We start from the raw sequence: 19,891 nt of genomic DNA, 5'->3' as shown, positions 1-19,891 counted from the left end.
CTTAAGAGAAACCTGGCCTTGATTTCAACAAGTTAACCTCGCTTTAGCCCGCGATCCAATCAAAAACTAGAACTTGGTCAGCAGTCAAGTTAAAAAAACACCTGAACTTGATGAGCTCTAAACTTGAGCCCATGATATGGTCATGTGATACTGGTCAGCGGATATACCTTGTTTTGACAGGTGTCAATTGATCATGACATGTATATCCAATATCAAAGATGTTCGCTGTAAAGCAAGGCTGCATGACTTACATGATGTAGCTGGAGTATGCCCACCATGTTGTGCGGCGTCTTTTTTTTATTTCGTTCGTTGGGCGCAGGCGCTCGTGATCCACACCGCTAGCCATGTTGACCGTGAAAAAAGAGTTGCATGGTTTTCTATGCGTGCATGTAGTTCTCTTCCTATAATTATGGTGCTACGCTTGGCGGCCTTTCAGGCCGCCGGAGCTCCGCTATTATGCAGTTCTTAAACATCTGTATGCTAAAAAATAAGAGTCCGCAAAGGGTGCCTGCATAGCCCATGGGCCTAAGTGACCGTGACTGCATGAACCATCTACAAAGGAATGTAAATCTACTAAAAACATCTATAGATAATTACAAATAGTAAAAAAATCAACAAGGATCGTGGGAAAGTTCTTATTATAATATAGAGAATAATACCTACGCGTGCGTAGATATGGAATTTGTCTTCGAATGTTCAACTCGATATCTCAGGAGTGAGCGCAGCGAAAGAGTTAGATATCAAGTTGAACACGAGAGGAGAAATTCCATATCTACAAGCGCCCGTGTAGTTTTTTTTTTATTATTATATTACACTGGAAAAGTTGAAAATTTACAGAGTATGTAAATAACATGTAATTAACATGTAAATAATCAAAAAAAGACTGTAAAGAATGATTTACATGATTTTTCCCCTTTTACATGTTTTGGAGGTTTCATGTAAATAACATGTAAATATTTTAAGTGAAACATGTAAATGATGAAGAAAACACTGTAAATGTTTCAAAGCAAAGGGCTAAGATCATGTAAATAACATGTAAACTGTTCGTGCAAATACTGTAAATAGCCTGTAAATTTCTTGTGATTCAACCTGGAAACCCGTAATACAGGGAGGGTGCCATACTGTAAATAACATGTAAATAAAAAAGGGAAGGCTGTAAACAACATGTAAATAAAAAAAGGGAGGCTATAAATAACATGGAAAATGAAAACAGGAGCCTGTAAATAACATGTAAATCGAAGAAGGGAGCCTGTAAATAACATGTAAATCGAAAAAGGGAGCCTGTAAATAACGTGTAAATTGAAAAAGGGAGTCTGTAAATAACATGGAAATCAAAAAAGGAGCCCATAAAGAACATGTAAATCGAAAAAGGGAGCCTGTAAATAACATGTAAATCAAAAAAGGGAGCCTGTAAATAACATGTAAATCGAAAAAGGGAGCCTGTAAATAACATGTAAATCGAAGAAGGGAGCCTGTAAATAACATGTAAATCGAAAAAGGGAGCCTGTAAATAACATGTAAATGGAAAAAGGGAGCCTGTAAATAACATGGAAATCGAAAAGGGGAGCCTGTAAAGAGCATGTAAATGGAAAAAGGGAGCCTGTAAATAACATGGAAATCGAAAAAGGGAACCTGTAAATAACATGCAAACTGAAAAGGGGAGCCTGTAAATAACCTGTAAATTGAAAAAGGGAGCCTGCAAATAACCTGTAAATTGAAAAAGGGAGCCTGTAAATAACATGAAAATCGAAAAAGGGAGGCAGAAACCCTGTGCAATAAATGTGTAAATAATCACTTGAGGAAAAATGCATGGAATGTACTGTTTTATTGTAATCAAATCTGTTGACCTTAATTATAATAGTAGAAAATATGTAAATTTATACAGAATCAGAAATTTATTGCAATCAGAAAAAACTCAGTAAAATTCAAATAGTTTTTATATGCCATGAATAAGGTTTACAGTGTATACGTTGCAACAAATAAAACATGTTTTCTTTTCTATCTATTCATAACAAGACGACTTAAATGTAATTTTGTGCATGGCCAAAATATTTTAAAATACCATGACTGAGCTCCTTTAACCAAATTCAAGCACTTTTCAAGAAGACTACTAAAATTCAAGACCTTTTCAAGATTGTGCGAAACCATGTCATATTCAGCTCTATTTAATTCATAAATAATAAAATGATTAAGAACTATACTGTTGTCAGCTACAACTAGTAAAAATTTTGCAATTTAGGTGTATTACTAAATTAAAATTGTTTGCGAATGGATACCTCTCTTAAATATATACTAAATCCACAAAGTCAAATGTAACGTAATGATAATACCTTTGTCATAAAATGAATGAATAAACTGTTTTTTCTTACTAAGTAATTAATGTAGGATTAAATTAGCCTTAACAATGAAAAATGGGGGAGGCACGATGGCCTCGTAGTTACATGTAGTGCGCTCAACTCCTGATCGAGCGATCCGGGTTCAAGCTCTAGGCGGGTACATTCTGTTGTGTTGTTAGGCAACACACTTTATTCTCAGTGTCTCTCCACCCAGGTGTATAAGTGGGTAGCAGCGAATTTCATGGTTGGGTAACCCTGCAGTGGACTGGCATCTCATCCAGGGGGAGTAGAAATAGTCCTAGTCGCTTCCTGCTACAGAAAGCGGGATAAGCTCCAGCCTGTTGGGCCATGTGGCTCGTATGCAGACTTTACCTTTACCTTATTATGAAAATTACTGCAATGTAAGTGTGAAGTATTGATCAACTTTTTTCATAGAGTGAATTGTTCTTGTTTGAAATAACAGAAAATAGGGAGAAAAAACATTTACCACAAGATAGAGATTGACATTTTAAATTCATCATAAAAACATTCATGCCAAAGGAATACTACATTGCATAACATAAAACAAGGCTTGTGACATCTTTTAGGCTATGTTTACAAAGTCACAGTTTCCTTCTTTTTCCAAAACTGTACGGAATCCAAACAGTACAAACATTTTGGACCCCTGACAAAACGTTCACTGTAAACAATATTCAAAATTTTACTTTTTCTTTTTGTGATAAAAAACTGTACTGTAAAAAAAAAATTCATAGGGGCCTGTTGAAATTGAAAGGCCTATCAGTACCATAGTTCCCATAACACATCATGGTACTACATGTATGTAAACATAGCCTTTTCTTTTTATGATGAAATCTTATAGCTGCTGTATTGAACAATAAGTATCAACCTAGTAATCTAAGATATTTAAATTTGATGCTAATTCACTAACACAGGTACAGTGTAAGTGATACTTCAAAGCATTAAAAAATAATGTTTAAAGTGGTTGAATTTATGCCAGAAAGCTGCCAGAGCATATCAAAGTGTTGAAGGTCACCATGTTAGACTGTAATGCACCAGGGACCCATTTCTCGAAGGTCCCAAAAAGTTTTCGCACCCAGAAAGCCATACCAAAATCTGAAATCTTATGCTTACAGAGCTGTTTTAATCGCTTATTCTCAATATGAACAGAGGTTTCCTTCACACAAGAAGTTTCAGGCATATACAGCTCTTAGTTTTTAGACACAGCTCAATTAAAGATGGCTTTGTGGGCCCGAAAAGTTTCCAGGGCCTTCAAGAAATGGGCCTTGGACCCCTTATAGAGTCATAAGTACTGTAGACTTCTCAGTGGCTGATTTTTTCCTGATCAAGCATCAATGCCAAGGAGTATGCATGTATTGACCACTCTCAATTTTACTTCATCCTACAAGTAACATAAAACATTTCGTTATATAAGATAAGTTATGTCTGAGTATGAATCAGCAAATTCTGTGTATGATATCAATCACTGAATTTAACATTGGAGTTATTATTTTGTTTCTTATCATTCCAATTTATACTGTGACCTTTGAAATCGGACTGTAGCCGGTCATGTTGACTGGCCAAAGTAATTTTAGCTCGGTCACGTCTCGTTTCTGACCGGTCAGGATATTTATGCAAAAATCAAGTACATGTAATGTGAGCCAAATTAAACCCACAAATATAGTTTATTTGTTCCAGTCACTGCTAGACCGTTTAAAAATTGGCTTAATATTAACCCCAGTCACTTGAATGGCATTCCTATCGATCTTGAACGCATGATAAACAGCAAGCGAATGGTCTTTAGCCATTCGAACAGATACATGTATGCATTGGTGTATGTTTTCATTAGAGGTCATAATAAAAAAGAGATTAAAAACTCTCAGATTTACAGTTGGGGATTTGATTGTTTATTCAAGAATGAACAACGTGACCGTCTCAACATGACATGACTGGTCAACATGACTGGCGAGTGAAGTTTTTGGCCAGTCAAGTGACCATTCTGGCCAGACATTGCCCGTTGACCGGCCATTATTTTGAGCCCTGAATATTCATCAATCAAACAGATCTTAATCTACATTTGTAGCTACTGTGTGACAAAAACTTTGCATCTCTGATTGGAAGGCACTGAATGTCAGAGGATGTAGAAGAACTAAACTCAAAATGTGTGGCAGTAAATATTCAATGTTCACTATCTTCTACATTGTAATATTCATGCACAATAAATCAAACTCCTATCAAACAATGTTTAAATAATAAGTCAAGTTATTTGCAGGCACAATTTGATTGTTTCTTACATGTACTTATGCTCTATTGGTGGACAAAGGTACAGCTGATGTCATAAATGTTTGTTTTTGTTTCTTTGTTATGTATTATGAAGCAGATAGATTCTACGTTGTCGCGCATCTGTTCAGTAATAGATGGCAGAAGACATCAAAATGTGGTAAGAACATCAGTGACACACGCCTGAAAAATTCACAGATTCTGTGACACACTCTGGTAATGGCTTATGTGAATATTTTTTTGTTTTTACCACATTTTGGTGTTATCTGTGATCTACTCAGGGCAGGAAAAAACCAGATCTGATTTACTCAGCCAAGTAAATTTTGCTCTTGGGCAAGTGAAAATAGAAGTTCAGTGGCCCAGTGGGCAAGTGAAATTACAATGTAGCCTCAGTAGTCTTGTGAGTCTGACTAAAAATGCAAGCTTGATAAATGATAATTTCCAGTCATTCCATTTCAAAACTTAAGACCTAAAGATTAGTTAATTATTAGGTTGAAAGCAAGAATTAGTTAGGAATCCGAGCGTACTTCATTCGCATTTGTCCTCTGATTTCCTTACTGGCCACCACACTGGCAACTAATATTTAAATGGGGGCAAGCGAAAACTGAAATTGACTGGCCCACTGGGCAAGTGACTTACAATTTTTTTTCCTGTCCTGCTACAGATGAATGAACAGATGCATGACACATGAAACCTGCATGTATTTGGTAAGAGCCCAATTTCATACAAGTAAAATGTACAGCTGTAACAGGTCTCTAAAATGCTGTCTGGTCATCCCAGGGTAAGGCAATCGATTGAAATTGATCCATAAATTGATATAAATCAATAAATTGAAATTAATGTAAGTGTTGTCAGTGCTATCAATCAACTGAAAGAAATTCATACTCACATGCTAGAGAAGTTTCAAGTTATCAATTTGATTTTACCAAATTTATCAGTCATTAGAGAATCAATTGAAAGTTGGCCTCTCTTTGTTAGTTCACATAAACTGTAGAAAAATTGTGTCCCTCAACACAATGTTTGATTGTAACTTTTTTATGTAGATTTCAAAGGCACTACCAAAGACCCCTAAAACATAGTCCCCAATACATGTATGCCAGCAAAATATTCTGTTTACAAGATACAATGTTACAGTACCGCTCAAAAGTAAGTTACTTTAACTTTACTTCAGTAGAAAGGTGCTGTATACATGAAAGACAGGTTAACAGTGACATGTTTAAAAGCAAACACGGACCGTTCAGGACCATTCTTGGCCTTCGAGGGGTTCACAATTTTCATAACCGTGTTTCGATCGCTGATCGACGCGCGTTGCTAACTTTGCAGTTAAGCGAGCTCTGTGACACAGCTTATCTCGCAGCATTTGCTATTAAAAACTCCTATAAAGCCATTTCATTTTTTAAACGTTTCTCTTTGTTTGTAGGGTTCTCCGAAAGCCTTTTATCGATCGATGTACATGTAGGCGAGTTCAACATCAACACAACTAATTTGACCAAAGGATCGCAATCTTTCCATCAATCGCTCAACAGACTTTGTCTCTCTTGGTGAGCGCGTTTAACAAGGAAATTAGGATCAACATAACTTTCAGTATTCAAACTGACGTCTTCTGCGTTCCATTTCACGTTCCAATTCCTTGAACACTTCTACCACGTGCGATTGTTATTTTAGCAAAGGACGCGTGCATAAAGTCAAAGTCACGTTTTCGATTTGTTATGTAATCAAAAATTCACTTCCTTTCTCGCTGTCAGACGAAACATGTACAGATTTACCGAAGTTCTCTTTCCGGTGGTTAATATTTCGATTTTTATGACTGATTACATTCAATTTTATGGATGAAAACAACGGTTTTACGATTCAAAAGCGAGTTCAAAGGACATGCACACTTACGCAAATTCACTGCGTTACGGACTAAAAATAATCCGTAAACTATTGACACTTTACTCATCGATTGCTCAAGCACTTTCACCAACGTCTTGATTTGAGAATAAAAAGCAATGTTTCCATTCAGTTTCTTCATTTGCGATGATTGTATTGGGTCTTACGAAGCAAGTTTCCACTTAAAAGCTGTCGTTCATATTTACGCAAAGTCAACACGCTGCAATGAAATAACTAAAGCGACCGCCGAACTCGAGTTTCGGCGAACGTCTTTGCCGTTCGTTTTTCATCACTTTCATTTAAGTTTTTCGCTTGTAAGTTAAAGTTGGCTCCCTTGAAGTGGCGTGTGAAACAAGAGCCTACAAAACCAGATGCTCTCGCGGGGTAAACTTCACCGCGTCGCGAGAATTTAATCGTTTTCTCGCAAGCTAATTGCTTGTAATTCATTCCAAAATATACGCTTCAATGGTTCTCGCGAGACGAGAGTCTCGTCTCGCGAGAAACGAGACGAGAGGTGGTAACTTACTTTTGAGCGGTACTGTATGTTTTTATGCAATTGTATTCATGATTTCATATTTCACTTTATATCTTTTGTTCATTTCTTTCTTATTAAATGTTGCTTAAAAGATAAGCTGGTATCAGCAAAATTGATAATGCTTATTGAAAATTTGATCACAATCGATTACTCATGACAAATCCTTTTATTGATTTCTGATATCATTGACTAATTCCTATTGATTGTTATGAAATAATCGATTGACTATACTGTGTCGTCCAAGACAAGTAGATTTTCCTGCCTGGGCAAGTTACTCTTCCTTTTTTTTTCAAGTCCTGTGTAGTTTTCATGACAGTTTGAGGTACATGTATACCTCTTTATAAAGTATCGTCGTGTTTTTTTTGTGAAAGAAAATTTCACAACATTTAACTTACTATCAGCACCAGTGGGTGCAATGTCCATGTACAGTTGTGTAGCATATTGTAACTTGCATGTAGGTACAACTGTAGACACTTGAGTAACTTCAGAATACTTACACTAGCATAAGAGAAATTTCTCTGCTGAAGATGGCACATTACATTTTAGCTTACTAGCATTCACATCAGAGGGCAACATAACCTTACAAGAGAATGCATCAGCCAATAAGCCAATAACAAATGTCACATGCTCTTACTCGGTTATCGAGAACAGATAAGAACAGATAATAAATCTCTTTATGCACAGCAGGTAAACATCAATAAAGTCGATTCCACAAGCAATGTAACTTCTCCTTGATAATGACACATTCACAACCAAAGACAAAACGAAATGTATACGTATCTTGACGTTACTTTACTCTACTCGTTCAATTTGCTTACCTGTTGTTGTTGTTGCCTGTAATCGCTATCTTCAGCTTCTGGGTAACGGAAAACTTTGCCTTGAAACTGTGCACGATGACGAAGCGAAGGTAGAGTGGATTTTGGCCCGCTGAAACAGAGCTCGAGTTCGATGCAAGTTCCAACGAACTGCCAAACATGGCGGGAGAACCGAGAGGACCTGGTACCTAACATGAAGACCGCTGATTCCTGTTTGTTGGAGATCGGGCAATCACAACGCTGGTACGCTCTTATAAAGGGACTGGGATAACAGTGACGGCAATGAAAGCACAGAACGGTAGAAATCACAAAAAAAAACCAAAACAAAACAAAAAAACAAAATGTCATTTTGGGTACCGAAAAAAAGTCAGCTATCATTTTCGGAAAGGCTATAAGTCCTAACGTTTTCGGGAAATGGACAAAAAAGCCCTAATAAGTACGAGATACACAAGCTCCTCTAGAATAACCGAACAGATATATTTTTTTTTGCGCTACCTAAAATTAACCTACAGAGCTTTGAAAGTACACCAGATAGCCTAAAACAGCGTTTCAAAGCATTCGAGAGAAAACGGTCGTTGGGCCGGCCGTGTCCCTTATGGTTCCCTGCCTAACCTAACTCGCGTCAGTTCAAACTCGGTCACCGGGGCTCTTTCCGTATTGAACTCACACAACACGTGACGCTTTCATGGTCCTTCGTGAATAAATACGTACATGTCCGAGAATTAATTTTTCCCTTTTCTAGAGGCGTAAGCTTGGGACGCCTGCATGTGCAGTAACAATTCTAGTTTTATTTTGTCGTTGTGGATGCGCGGAAAGTTCACAAGAAGACAGCTTCGTGCGGTGTCGATCAATGCAGCGATTTAGTTTGGTGCATACCCTCTAACCCAACTTCAATTTAAAGCACACTATAGCACACGCTTGGATTTTAGAGAAGTTCAAATGCTTCAACGTAAAAGGCACCTTAATGGAGGCTTCACGGTAGGTTTACGGAGCTCTAGGGCGGTGTTACGTTTTAACTTTACGCGCCTTTAAAAGGTCCCATTTATATGTTCTCGGTTACCCGTGACAACCCTTCCTCTCTCTCCCCCCGTCCCCCAAGTTTACCCTGGCCGGGGTAACTTTTCATTTATTTCTTTGCAAAATCCAACCAACCGTTTACAAGAGGATAGCGAACCTGTCGGTAACTTGGAATTTACATCATTTCAACAGTCTCCGTTGGTTGAACCATTACACCAGAGTTATATTAAATAAGCCCACTTTTCCGTTACATGGTTTTTGCAGGGTTTAGGCAGGCCTTCTCTTAAATTTAGATCTTTTTTTTCTAAGAGTCTCCATTTTACATTAACGTGGTTTTAACAGTTTTTCGAAAAGCCCCCATTAGCTCATTTAAATTGTTTTCACAGCCTTTGCAAGGTCCCCCTTTTTAATTTACATGTTTTTAACAGGCTATTTACAGTCCCCCACTGCACCCGTGCAACTTCTAGGTTTTCCATTTACATGGTTTTTACATGTTTCTTACAGGCTCCCTTTCTTTCATTTACATTGTTTTTACATGTTTCTTACAGGCCCCCTTTTTTCATTTACATGGTTTTAACATGTTTCTTACAGGCCCCCTTTTTTCATTTACATGGTTTTTACATGTTTCTTACAGGCCCCCTTTTTTCATTTACATGGTTTTTACATGTTTCTTACAGGCCCCCTTTTTTCATTTACATGGTTTTTACATGTTTCTTACCGGCCGCCTTTTTTCATTTACATGGTTTTTACATCTTTCTTACAGGCCCCCTTTTTTCATTTACATGGTTTTTACAGGGTTACAAACATAACATTTCCAGACTTTTTACAGCATTCGCTTGAATTATTTACATGTTTCTTACATGGTTTAGCAAAGCAATTTACATGTTTTTTACAAAGGCAGATACTGTAAAAGTGTGTAAAATATTTTACAGGTTTTTACATGTTCTTCAAATGATCATTGTCGACAAAGACAATGTAAATCACTATTTACAGAACATTTACATGTTGTACTAAAAGCTGTAAATTTCCTGTAAATTTATTTTACAAAACCCTAACATGTAAATTGTAATTTACAAAGAATGTAAATCAATATTTACATGCTGTAAATTAAAATTGACATGTCCATGTAAATTTTCAACTTTTCCAGTGTTAACATACTAATGACGACGTTTTTGAGGATTTTCCGAAGATTTCCGAAGATTTTCCAAAATTGTTTCGAGGGCCAGACGAACGTTTCCGAACATTTTCCTTCCCTCTTAGCAGAGGCCATTTTCCTGGTGTTCGCTGACGGGAGAGAAGAGGCCTCTGCTATGGGTCGAAAATGGCTATATTGAGCGTGCTCCGTGCACGTGAATTAGCGACCAAGCCGTCACGTGAGGTTCGTAGCACGTGACGAAAATAGAACCTTTCACTCAAACTGGCGCGAAAAACCCACGCAGATGGCGCGTTATGTCTCACACCCCAGTTAGCTAACTCTCTGTGTATAAAACAGAGGAAAATATCGACTAGATTGCCAAAAACGCCACTTAGAAAAGTACCAAAATCGTCAAGAGATAATCGTTGTCTGATCTGTGGTATTGACTTCAAGTTAGCTGGACAGGGAAGCTTTTTCAACACAACCACAACTGCAGGACTCAAAGAAAATTTAACAGTGGTCGGAGAGTCGCCAGATTTTTCCTCGTCATCCCGATGGGTTTGCAAATACTGTAAACAAAAGGCTGACTCAGTTATAAAGAGAACATTGATTCTCGAACAAGACAAAGCATTTCTCATCGACAGCTATCGGAATAATTCTACAAGCTCGAGGCAATGCGCTAGAGAAACCGCTGAACTCTCACCGTCAGATGTGAGCGCATTTAGCGGTGAAACAACCACAACAGGTGGGTTCGATGGCAGAATTTTCACCTTTCCTATTCGTGCAACAAGTACAGCATTCTGGTAGATCAGAGTTTTCCCATGCCCGGTCGCGAAGCACGTAAACGCGTCTCGCTCATTTAAAAAATGAAACAGGGCCTTGAACTGCTTGCCACTCAATTTTTTCTTATGTTTCCATGGTCGAGGTTATCCAAAACGGAAGAAAGCAAAGTTAGTAACTCTTTACGATTGAACTCTTTCGTGAACGCCGATGTGTATCCCTTGTTTACAATGTCGGCTCATAATTGACAGCGAAATTAATGTAAAGAAATGCGCGAGATGCAACGGGCTCAAGTTCCAGTCAGCAAACAATGCAAGGAGCATGCGTTTTAAATAGAGCTGTCCATGACTGTGGACGGCGGTTAAATCAAAGCCATTTTCGACCCATGGCAGAGGTCTCTTTCTTCCCGTCAACGAACACCAGGAAAAGAGCCTCTGCTGGCAGGGAGACATTTTCCGAACATTACCAAAGATGACCGAAGATTGCCGAAGACGACCGAAGAAGATTCGAAGATGTTTCGATCATTCACCAGCAAATTTAAGTGTAGCTAAAGGGACAAAAGAAAAATGCTATCAAAAATGATATCTTCACATGTTATTAATTTTCACAGTGTGAAGATATCATGTTTATGCACTAAAGCTTACCTCACTGGTATTTCACTGGTCTTTACATAATAAATTGTTTTTCAGTATTACTATTATTATTATTATTATTATTATTATTATTATCATCATTATTATTATTCATAATTATTTTATTTTCAATATTACAAGTGGGACTGTGCTTATAAAAGTGATATATAATTTAATTTATCCAGTGGTGTCTTATGATTAAAAGTGATTACATTGTATGCCTGATTGCTGTATATTTTTTATTTTAAAAAATAATAGATCTCAACTTAACGTGAAAAATGCCGTCATCATGCTAAGTTTGATATCAGAGTTATTTTACTTGAAATTTTTTTTCTTAAGGTATAGTATAGGTCTGGACTTCAAAATGACGATTTTATTTAACATTTCAAACATTACAGCTGCGAGGGATTCTGGGTAGTTTCATTATTTCATAAACTGCCTCGCAGCACTTGACTTGCTGTTTTAGTATTTTCTAATTCTGAAAATAATGTGTAGTGTAATTGTAAATTCGCCTTATAAATTTGATGAAAGTCTGAATCTAAATACAAAATCATGAAGGATACGAAAACTAATTTTCGATGCGTACGAACAGACAAAGGACCACATCTCAAAACAAGCAAAAACTGAAAGTTGGGAAATAAGTATGAAGTCTCTCGAAAACGATTAATTATAAACGTACACAAAAGCGAAGCCAACATGAAGGAGGGGAAATCCACTTGAAGAGGCCAACTGGTACCCGATTTTCTTATTTACAGGCTCTAAACAAATGCACAGTCATCTTTGTAGAATTCTTTTGAACCACGTGACTTTCATAACCTGACAAACTTCTCAGCTGCTGACTTAATGTGAGCTTCACACACACACAGACACCAACAGCCTTCATTTGAGCATATTTTTGCGCCAAATGGAGGCTATTGTGTTTATTATTCATCAAATATGTTTCACAACATACTAGATTGGGGAATATCACTTGGATATTCCTCCAGTTTTAGCTGGGGCATATTCGGTCACGTGATGCATTAAGACATTGTTTGCAAGCGAAAATATTTGATAAATTATAAACTGCAATATACACAACATGCATTCTAAGTGGCAATTTGAAGTATAATTAGCTTGTACATGTTAGTAGTGATTCTAGTTTGCTTAGGTGATTTCATGAACTGTTTAATACAAGATCGCATTTGAAAAATGGATGCCATGGCACAAATGAGAAAATTTGCATCGATTGTCTTTGATCGCCAAACAAGATTGAATTTTTATTAATAGACTCATTTCAAGATTAGTGAATGACTTGCTCTAAATTAGATGTAAGGTTCAAATATCTGCTGGTACCCTGTTATAGGAAATTAACGCTTAATGTTAATTTCCGCGCTGTTAATTAAGTTGCGGGTTAATTTCCGCGACGTTAATTACCGTTATTTTTCCTCAAATCTGTGACACATCACAGACATTCTTGGCACAGCCAAACAATAAATTTTATTCGCGCACTTTACATTTCACATCAATCTTTCACATTAGCAAATCGTTTACTGTACTTCAGCTGAATTTTGTTCGTTCGTTCGAATTTTTGTTCTTATGTTAAATAGTCCGTAGTTCTTTGCAGCCTAAGTTAAACCTCGGTCCCAATATGTTGCAATTAATGTAACGCGGTAATATATGTATGGTATAAAATGGTCTAACTGTTATTTTTTCCTCTATGACTTGTATAGGCGTCATTACCCATGGCTTCTGCAGCACCAACATTACATTCCACAAAGGAAACTACCAATTACGCCAGGTTATGTCGCCTTCTGGTAGATGTTGGTGCACATGTCCTGCGAGAAACGTTTGACAAGAAGCGTCCAACGGGGGGCCTTGACACCGTCTTGTCAACTCCTCCAGCACACGCTATATTGCAGTCTCTTCGAGCGAAAAGAGTCCTGAATCCTACACAATGGGGCAAACTGTATCCTGCCATCAAATCTTCAGTTTCATCAACGAAGTTTGACATCACTCTACTCATGGTCCTGCTAAGGAATATCTGTGGTCTTGTTCCCCCGGCTACAGGTTGGGACAGTCTTCCAGCAGCGACAGATTTATCACCTGAAGCTGACATTGTTCGTATCAAGTACTACAGAAACATAGTTTACGGTCATGCCAGCGAAGCCTCAGTTGATGACGCAACATTCAGTCAATACTGGAAGGTAATCCGGGATGCATTGGTGAGATTGGGAGGAACGCGTTGCCAAGATGCTATTGACGATCTGAAGACTGAATGCATGGACCCTGAGTTTGAGGAACACTACCAAGAGCTTCTTAAACAGTGGGTAAAGGATGAAATTAGCATCAAGGAAAAATTGGATCAAATCGAAGAAAAGTTTGAAAAGAAGCTAGATGATTTGAGAGAATCGATGGTGAATTCTAAAAGGAAACCAAGCGATGAAGGTCAGAAGTGTATTCAGTATAAACATTAAAATTGAATAGATTATTTATATAGTTAATAGAGGGAATGATTAAGAAGCCAGGTAAGCATCAAAGAAGCAAACAAATAGGCTAAGATTTATGTTGAAAGGTCCTTGACCTTCATTGACTACGCATAACCACCTTTTGTATTTTATATTTTGTCAGGTTTTGTGCAGGGTCAACCCCTAAAATAGCCAATAAAAACATGTAACAAAGAACTTTGCAAAATTTCGTAACCATTTCCCTCTATTAGCTATGCTTAAAGTGGCTCCCTATAGTTTTACGATCGCACGCGCGCTGAGGACGAAATCTCAAGTAATTTGCGCGCGCTCGAAGGAAAACGTCACTGTTTTTGGATATTTTCTGACGTCAACATGAGCACAAAAAGCAAAACTGACAGTGAATTTTCTCGCGTTTCCTTCGGTGAAATTTCGTAAAATTTGGCAGATTGGTGGTAAATATTTTACTTTAGTCGGAGCTCGTTTTTCAGGGAAATCTATAAGACCAGATTTTTGCAGCGGTAAAGACATAAATTTCAAAAAATCGAAAAACTGCCTTTACAAACCCTACTTTTTTCGTGTTTAAAATTCGTATCCCGTTGGAAGCGATTTATTGTAAAAATTTTGGAAGATTTCACCGAAGAAAATTCAAGAAAATCACAAATGAAGCCACACAAACAGTAATAAACACATTTGTTTGGGCATTTATAATTCAAGACTAAAACCCAAAATTTTAACAGAGATGATAGCAAACCACTATTTAATCATTCGTTATTACATGTAATAAGTGTGAAAGGACTGGGTGTGAAAGCGAATGCAAAAACAGCACTAAAAACATAACACTTGCGCGCGCAACGCCATAAATGATTACCCTATGAAGCCACCTTAAATCAATTATGAATCATAAATCCAAAACTTTCTTGTCTAAGCATGAAGCAAAGTACATGTATATTTTTTAAGCCAGCAACAATGTAGTTCGTGTTTAAGATTACTTTTTAGCGTTATAACGTATAACTGCACTGAGTTAATCTGGTGAATCAAGAAGATTCTGATGTGAGAAACGTCAGACTCTATTAGGAGACTGAGAGCACTGTGAAAGTTACTGCTTTATTGTGAAACTCAGAAAACCTTGAACACCTGAAACATTTATGGTATGTACTGCGTAGCAAGGAAAAACCCAGTTAGGGAAAACTAAACCGCAAAGAGCAACGGTTATCATAGTTTGTGGTCATTTGAGGTTTCCTCTCGTGCACTGAACTTCATTGTGATTGGTTAGTACACAACTGACCTGTCAGAATCAAATCAAAGCTTTCACGATTTTTTGACTCGCACAGGAAAACCGGAATCTTTCGATGCCATTAACCGCGTGATATAAATCACACAGCCACACAAACCAGCATATTCATTTGTGATTTGATTTGATTTGATTTGATAGTTATCATAAACTCATCACCTAATTTCCAAACTAACCCATAACCCCAGCCTCATACCGAGAATCTTTGTTACCCTTGACCAGCGGTCAGGAAGCGAGTGACCATTGTTAGTTCGAAAATATCCGACGTCCGGTTGAATTGCGCATGTTTCGCAGACATGTTAGTTAACATTCTCGTCCCCAGTGCTACTCGTCTTAAAATGTCGTTGACGAGTAGCACTGGACGCACCAAAAATTTTGAATTTTTTCATTGGCTGACAAAAAATGAATGCGCAGCAGAAATGAAAATTGCAAAGCTCTACGCATTCCATTTTACTTCCGGCCCGGATTGCGGCACCTTCGCTCAGTTGACACAGACGCGCTTTACGAAAAAAAAAAAAACGCAAAACAAATGGTGACCCTTCCCGATCGATCCGAAGGAATCGTTAAAGTTTCCACGTAACCAAAGAAATACGTCGCCTGCAGCGATGTCATTCACGATCGTAATCATCGTCCTTTGTTGTGGCAGCCGAGAAGGTGGGAAGAAACGTTTAAAACTGAGAATCAACCAGCTAATGCAACAATTACTTTGTCGCTGACCATACCCCAAGAAATCAAGAAATTAAGTTCGAATCGGCAGTGGGTTTCAAGAAACGTTTGTCTTCCTTTATGAAAAGCTCAAAAGGAAACTTAGAGCCAGGTGAAAAGACGAAGAAATATCACCCTTGCTAAGCATATGTGGCACTGGAAATCTGAAGCTGAGTGTGTTTTTCTCTCTCTGAAAGATCAAGCAGATCAGATTCTAGCAGTCCAAAATGTATTGATATTAAATTGCCAGAATGAGTCAAAGGTCCGTGTTATAATACTCTGCTACGTACCTGGATGATGTAGCAAATGATCTGAACATGAAGTTTGGTTTGTTTCTTCCACATATTGTTATGTATGTATCTTTTACTATCTGTTAAGAAGCTTCTGCTGTTATAGATATATATAATATCTGTTTTTTAGCTCTCCTCTCTTTATTATTGACACCTCCCCTATAGTCTCCCCCCAAAAAACACGAACAAACCTTTTGTGGTCAGGCAAGAGTTTAGTTTGCTTTAGAGCCTTCACCGAAATGTATTTATTTTTTTTTTTTATAATTTACTTGAGGAAATGATGTGTAAAGGAAAATAACCATAGGTAACCATAGCTGAAATTTGGGGCCCTTTCCTCTCTCCCCACTTTAGTTAGGAAGCAACTGCAACTAGCAAAACTTTATTCCGTCACAATAACATTAATCAGTAAATAACAAGAATTTATTATCCATGCAAATAACTGTGAACAAACATAAGAGACAATTATTTATACATGTACAACTGATAACGAATCATCAGGACTAGTGGGTTTCTAAATGTAATGTGGGAATTATCTCTACTAAAAACAAATCAAACATTAAAGGTGTACAGAGTTACATTAATATCCCCATAAGAAAAATATCATAATCTTTTTGTTAGCCTTTGAACGATAATTTATTTCCCACCATTATTTACTATTCTTTGTTAATTTTCAGACCATAATAGTGCTACATAAATTCCTCGAAGGATGACCATATATGGATAATTCAAATAGGAATGTTGCTCTTGCAGTTCAATAAATAATACTGAAAAAAAAAGGAGATGGAGATAGAACCATTGTTAATAGTAAAGCTATGTGGCTGATGTTATGATCAACCACAAGACGTAGAAAGTATGCATTTGAGATTTGTTGTTGTACATGGTTGTATAACAGGCTGAAGAGCCTTATTACCATGAAGTAACATGAATTGTAAAAGAGCAATGACATTGCATTGTTTCCCATTCATTTTGTTCATGCAGTTTCCTTAAAAAAATCTTCCTTAATGTACATTGAGGCACACCAATATGAATCACTCTCTTCACATCAGGAACCTCTACATGTATACCAATGCCAAATACTAATGTTATAGTTACATCATTTTAGCTGTATTATATTTTTGGTAACACCATGTTCTCGTATGGGAAAACTAAAATAAATTGGTGTTGTTGTTGTTGTTGTTGTTGAAAGCACCCAAAAGATTAAACTTTATATAAGCTGGTTGAAAGGTATAAAATGAACAAAAACAATTACATCAACAAAAGCAGTTGGGGGTGGGGGACAAAATGGTGGGAATAGCCCTATATCTAGTTTTGTAATGTCTGCAGGCTTTTCTCAAGCCTCGATGTACAAATATCATCATTAGATGTTCCAGATAAGCTAATTAAAATTGCTGCAGAGCCATTATGGAAGCCCCCAGCACACATATATAACCACTCGATAACAACTGGCATAGGACGTTTGTTTTTTTCTTGGCGTTTTTCTTAACATGGTAGTAACCACTTCAAAAGGCCAATTGCTACCCTATACCCTGGTTACCACACACATATTTTTTTATTCTTTCCATAGCCATATGCAAAATAGATTTCTCTTCTCATATTTATTTAATTATAATACTGATGGAAATTAATTCTGTAAATAATACACAATAAAAGTTGATTGATTGATTTAATTTGACAGTTTAATGATCTGTTGATTGTGTAAGACCCTTTTTTGTAAAAAAAAAAAATAGAACAGAATGTGGTTACTTGAAAAAATGAGGACATGAAAGATCATATCAAGGAAACATGAGCAAAACTCCAATACAACAAAACTTCCTGAGTTCAACAGATTTTTATTCTGCTGCAGCTTACAAACCTATGTAAATAACCAGGAAGTAAATAGTTCTTACCATTAAAAAATTTTCCCTTCAGCTATCAGCACGGCTTATATTTAAATCCTCTGGTCAGTGATGCAATTTGCGCGGCTGATTTCTACAAACGTGTCCATAAACAAATTTTACCGTGTCATCGATAGACGTAATACATGCCGTATCCTGATAACTTTGCTTGAAAGCTTTCACAACTGCACCTCGCTCTTTAAACTTCTCCTTTTTATCGAATATGAAGAGAAGAAACAACAAGAACACAGCTATCGATCCCTGAATTTTTCTAGACGGTCCACCACAAAATGCACCGCGAAACCCGTTGGTAAAATATTACACAAGCTGGCAATCGTGTTTGAAGCGGCGACGACATTTCAGGCCGCTTTCTGCTCTCTTTTTAACTCTAAATCACCTAACTTCAGCGAAGTGAAAAGACATGTCAGCGTTCCGATCTGTTTACATCCGAAGTATATACTCTATTCCTCTCTCCCCTCCCTCAGGATTAGTTTCTGAGCATGAGCAGATATGCAGGCCAAAATTACGCATGCGTTATCGGATGTCCGTGATTTACGGACATCCGGTAATGGCTGCTACCAGAGCTACCGTTTCTCCGACCACGTGACCAAAAGAAACGGAGGCTCTGGGGACGAGAATGGTTAGTTAATAGAGTCGCTTGCCAATCTCGTTTCGATGGGCCGCAATCCTTTTGGTTCTAACCACCTCAAAATCCAGACCTCTGGGACAAACTGTAATGCGAACTAACATTAGTTACTATCTACGTATGTTCAAACACTGTTATTGCGTTTGAACGCATGTGCGCAGATCAACAGGAACCAGGATTTTCTGGTTTCGTGAGGAGCGTCCTTTGTTTAAGGTGGCCGAACACAGTTTTCGCGCGCGCTTTTGCTGATGCAATTCAGCGCGCGCACCCTTTTGCTGATGCAATTCAGCGCGCGCACAAGTATTGCAAAAAACAAACATGCCGTCAATAGAGCGATCATTTGATTTACTCAACACTCGCACTATCTGTGCTATTTTTCTCTATAATTGAACGCAGTGTATTGAAGACTTTAGTCTTTTATTACAAAGATATGTTAGAAAAGGTAACGATGCAAAGAACCCAGCAATTCTCAGCTTTCTCTTTTTTACCGAAAGAACCCAGTTAAATGCAGCGCATGCGTAGTAGGTCAAAGAACTGCGATTGAATGAAAAATTGCACTCTCGGAATACGCCTATTTCTCGAGAGCCGCTCATTAGAATTTCACGAAATTTTGCCCGAAAATACTTTATGAAATAAGTAACTGGAGTATTGAAAATAATGGAACTTTAACAAAGGAAACTCTAGATATTCCAGTGAACCTTCAACAAGGCATAATCAAAGATCTCTCTGTTAAATCATTAGCAAAATGATGTTAACTTGTGAGAATCGTTACAAGCTTGTTGCATGCAAATTATAAAGAAAATCTAATGACTAGATTTTCCACAAATAAACAAAACCGATTTTAAAGGCCTCTTTATATTTATTCATGTTGCCATGGCAACGGCACGTGCGTCAACTTAACCTTCAATAAAGTTTGTATTGTTAACTTGCTTGCTGCCATATTTGGCGACCGAGGGATCAAGGGTTTTGGAGAAAAAGGTGAATGAAACACAGGTATCAAAACTGTGTCCAGCCACCTTAATAGTGCACCATTTACCGATAACGTGCGGGTTCTAGGAACGCGATTGGTCGATGGTGTTTTACTTCCGCTTATGTCCATTTTCGAAAATTGCAGTAAGAAACGAAGATTGCCCATAATCCGTCCATTACTAAAAAAAATTAAAACAGGACAATGGGTTTTCTGCAGTATATCTAACATGGCAAACAAGGTATTTACATCCATTTAACTTTGTAAATGCATGT

At 37.4% G+C, this 19,891-nt stretch overlaps 1 protein-coding gene and 1 long non-coding RNA gene across 3 annotated transcripts in view; one reads left to right on the top strand and one right to left on the bottom strand.

The window, feature by feature from the left end:
• LOC149112576 (uncharacterized) overlaps window positions 1–19,891 on the top strand; it is a 36,394-nt gene that overhangs the window by 12,485 nt on the left and 4,018 nt on the right. The window contains exon 2 of the mRNA XM_089288972.1: window positions 13,109–13,823. Within this exon, the coding sequence (XP_089145098.1) occupies window positions 13,121–13,823 (703 nt within the window). The 5' untranslated portion in view covers window positions 13,109–13,120. The remainder of the gene's footprint in view (window positions 1–13,108; window positions 13,824–19,891) is intronic.
• Window positions 1,807–8,055, bottom strand: LOC149112577 (uncharacterized). Of its 2 annotated transcripts, none has more exons than XR_016207052.1 (2): window positions 7,839–8,055; window positions 1,807–3,735 (listed from the first exon to the last, which is right to left on the bottom strand). It is a non-coding gene; the product is annotated as an uncharacterized LOC149112577 (long non-coding RNA). The 2 variants fall into 2 exon arrangements; XR_016207053.1 differs by lacking the exon at window positions 1,807–3,735 and adding an exon at window positions 7,100–7,599.

The sequence above is a fragment of the Orbicella faveolata genome, unplaced genomic scaffold (assembly GCF_042242905.1).
Source record: "Orbicella faveolata isolate gen_17 unplaced genomic scaffold, um_ofav_v1 contig_2, whole genome shotgun sequence".
NCBI lineage: Eukaryota > Metazoa > Cnidaria > Anthozoa > Scleractinia > Merulinidae > Orbicella > Orbicella faveolata.
This window is presented reverse-complemented; position numbering and strand designations above follow the sequence as displayed.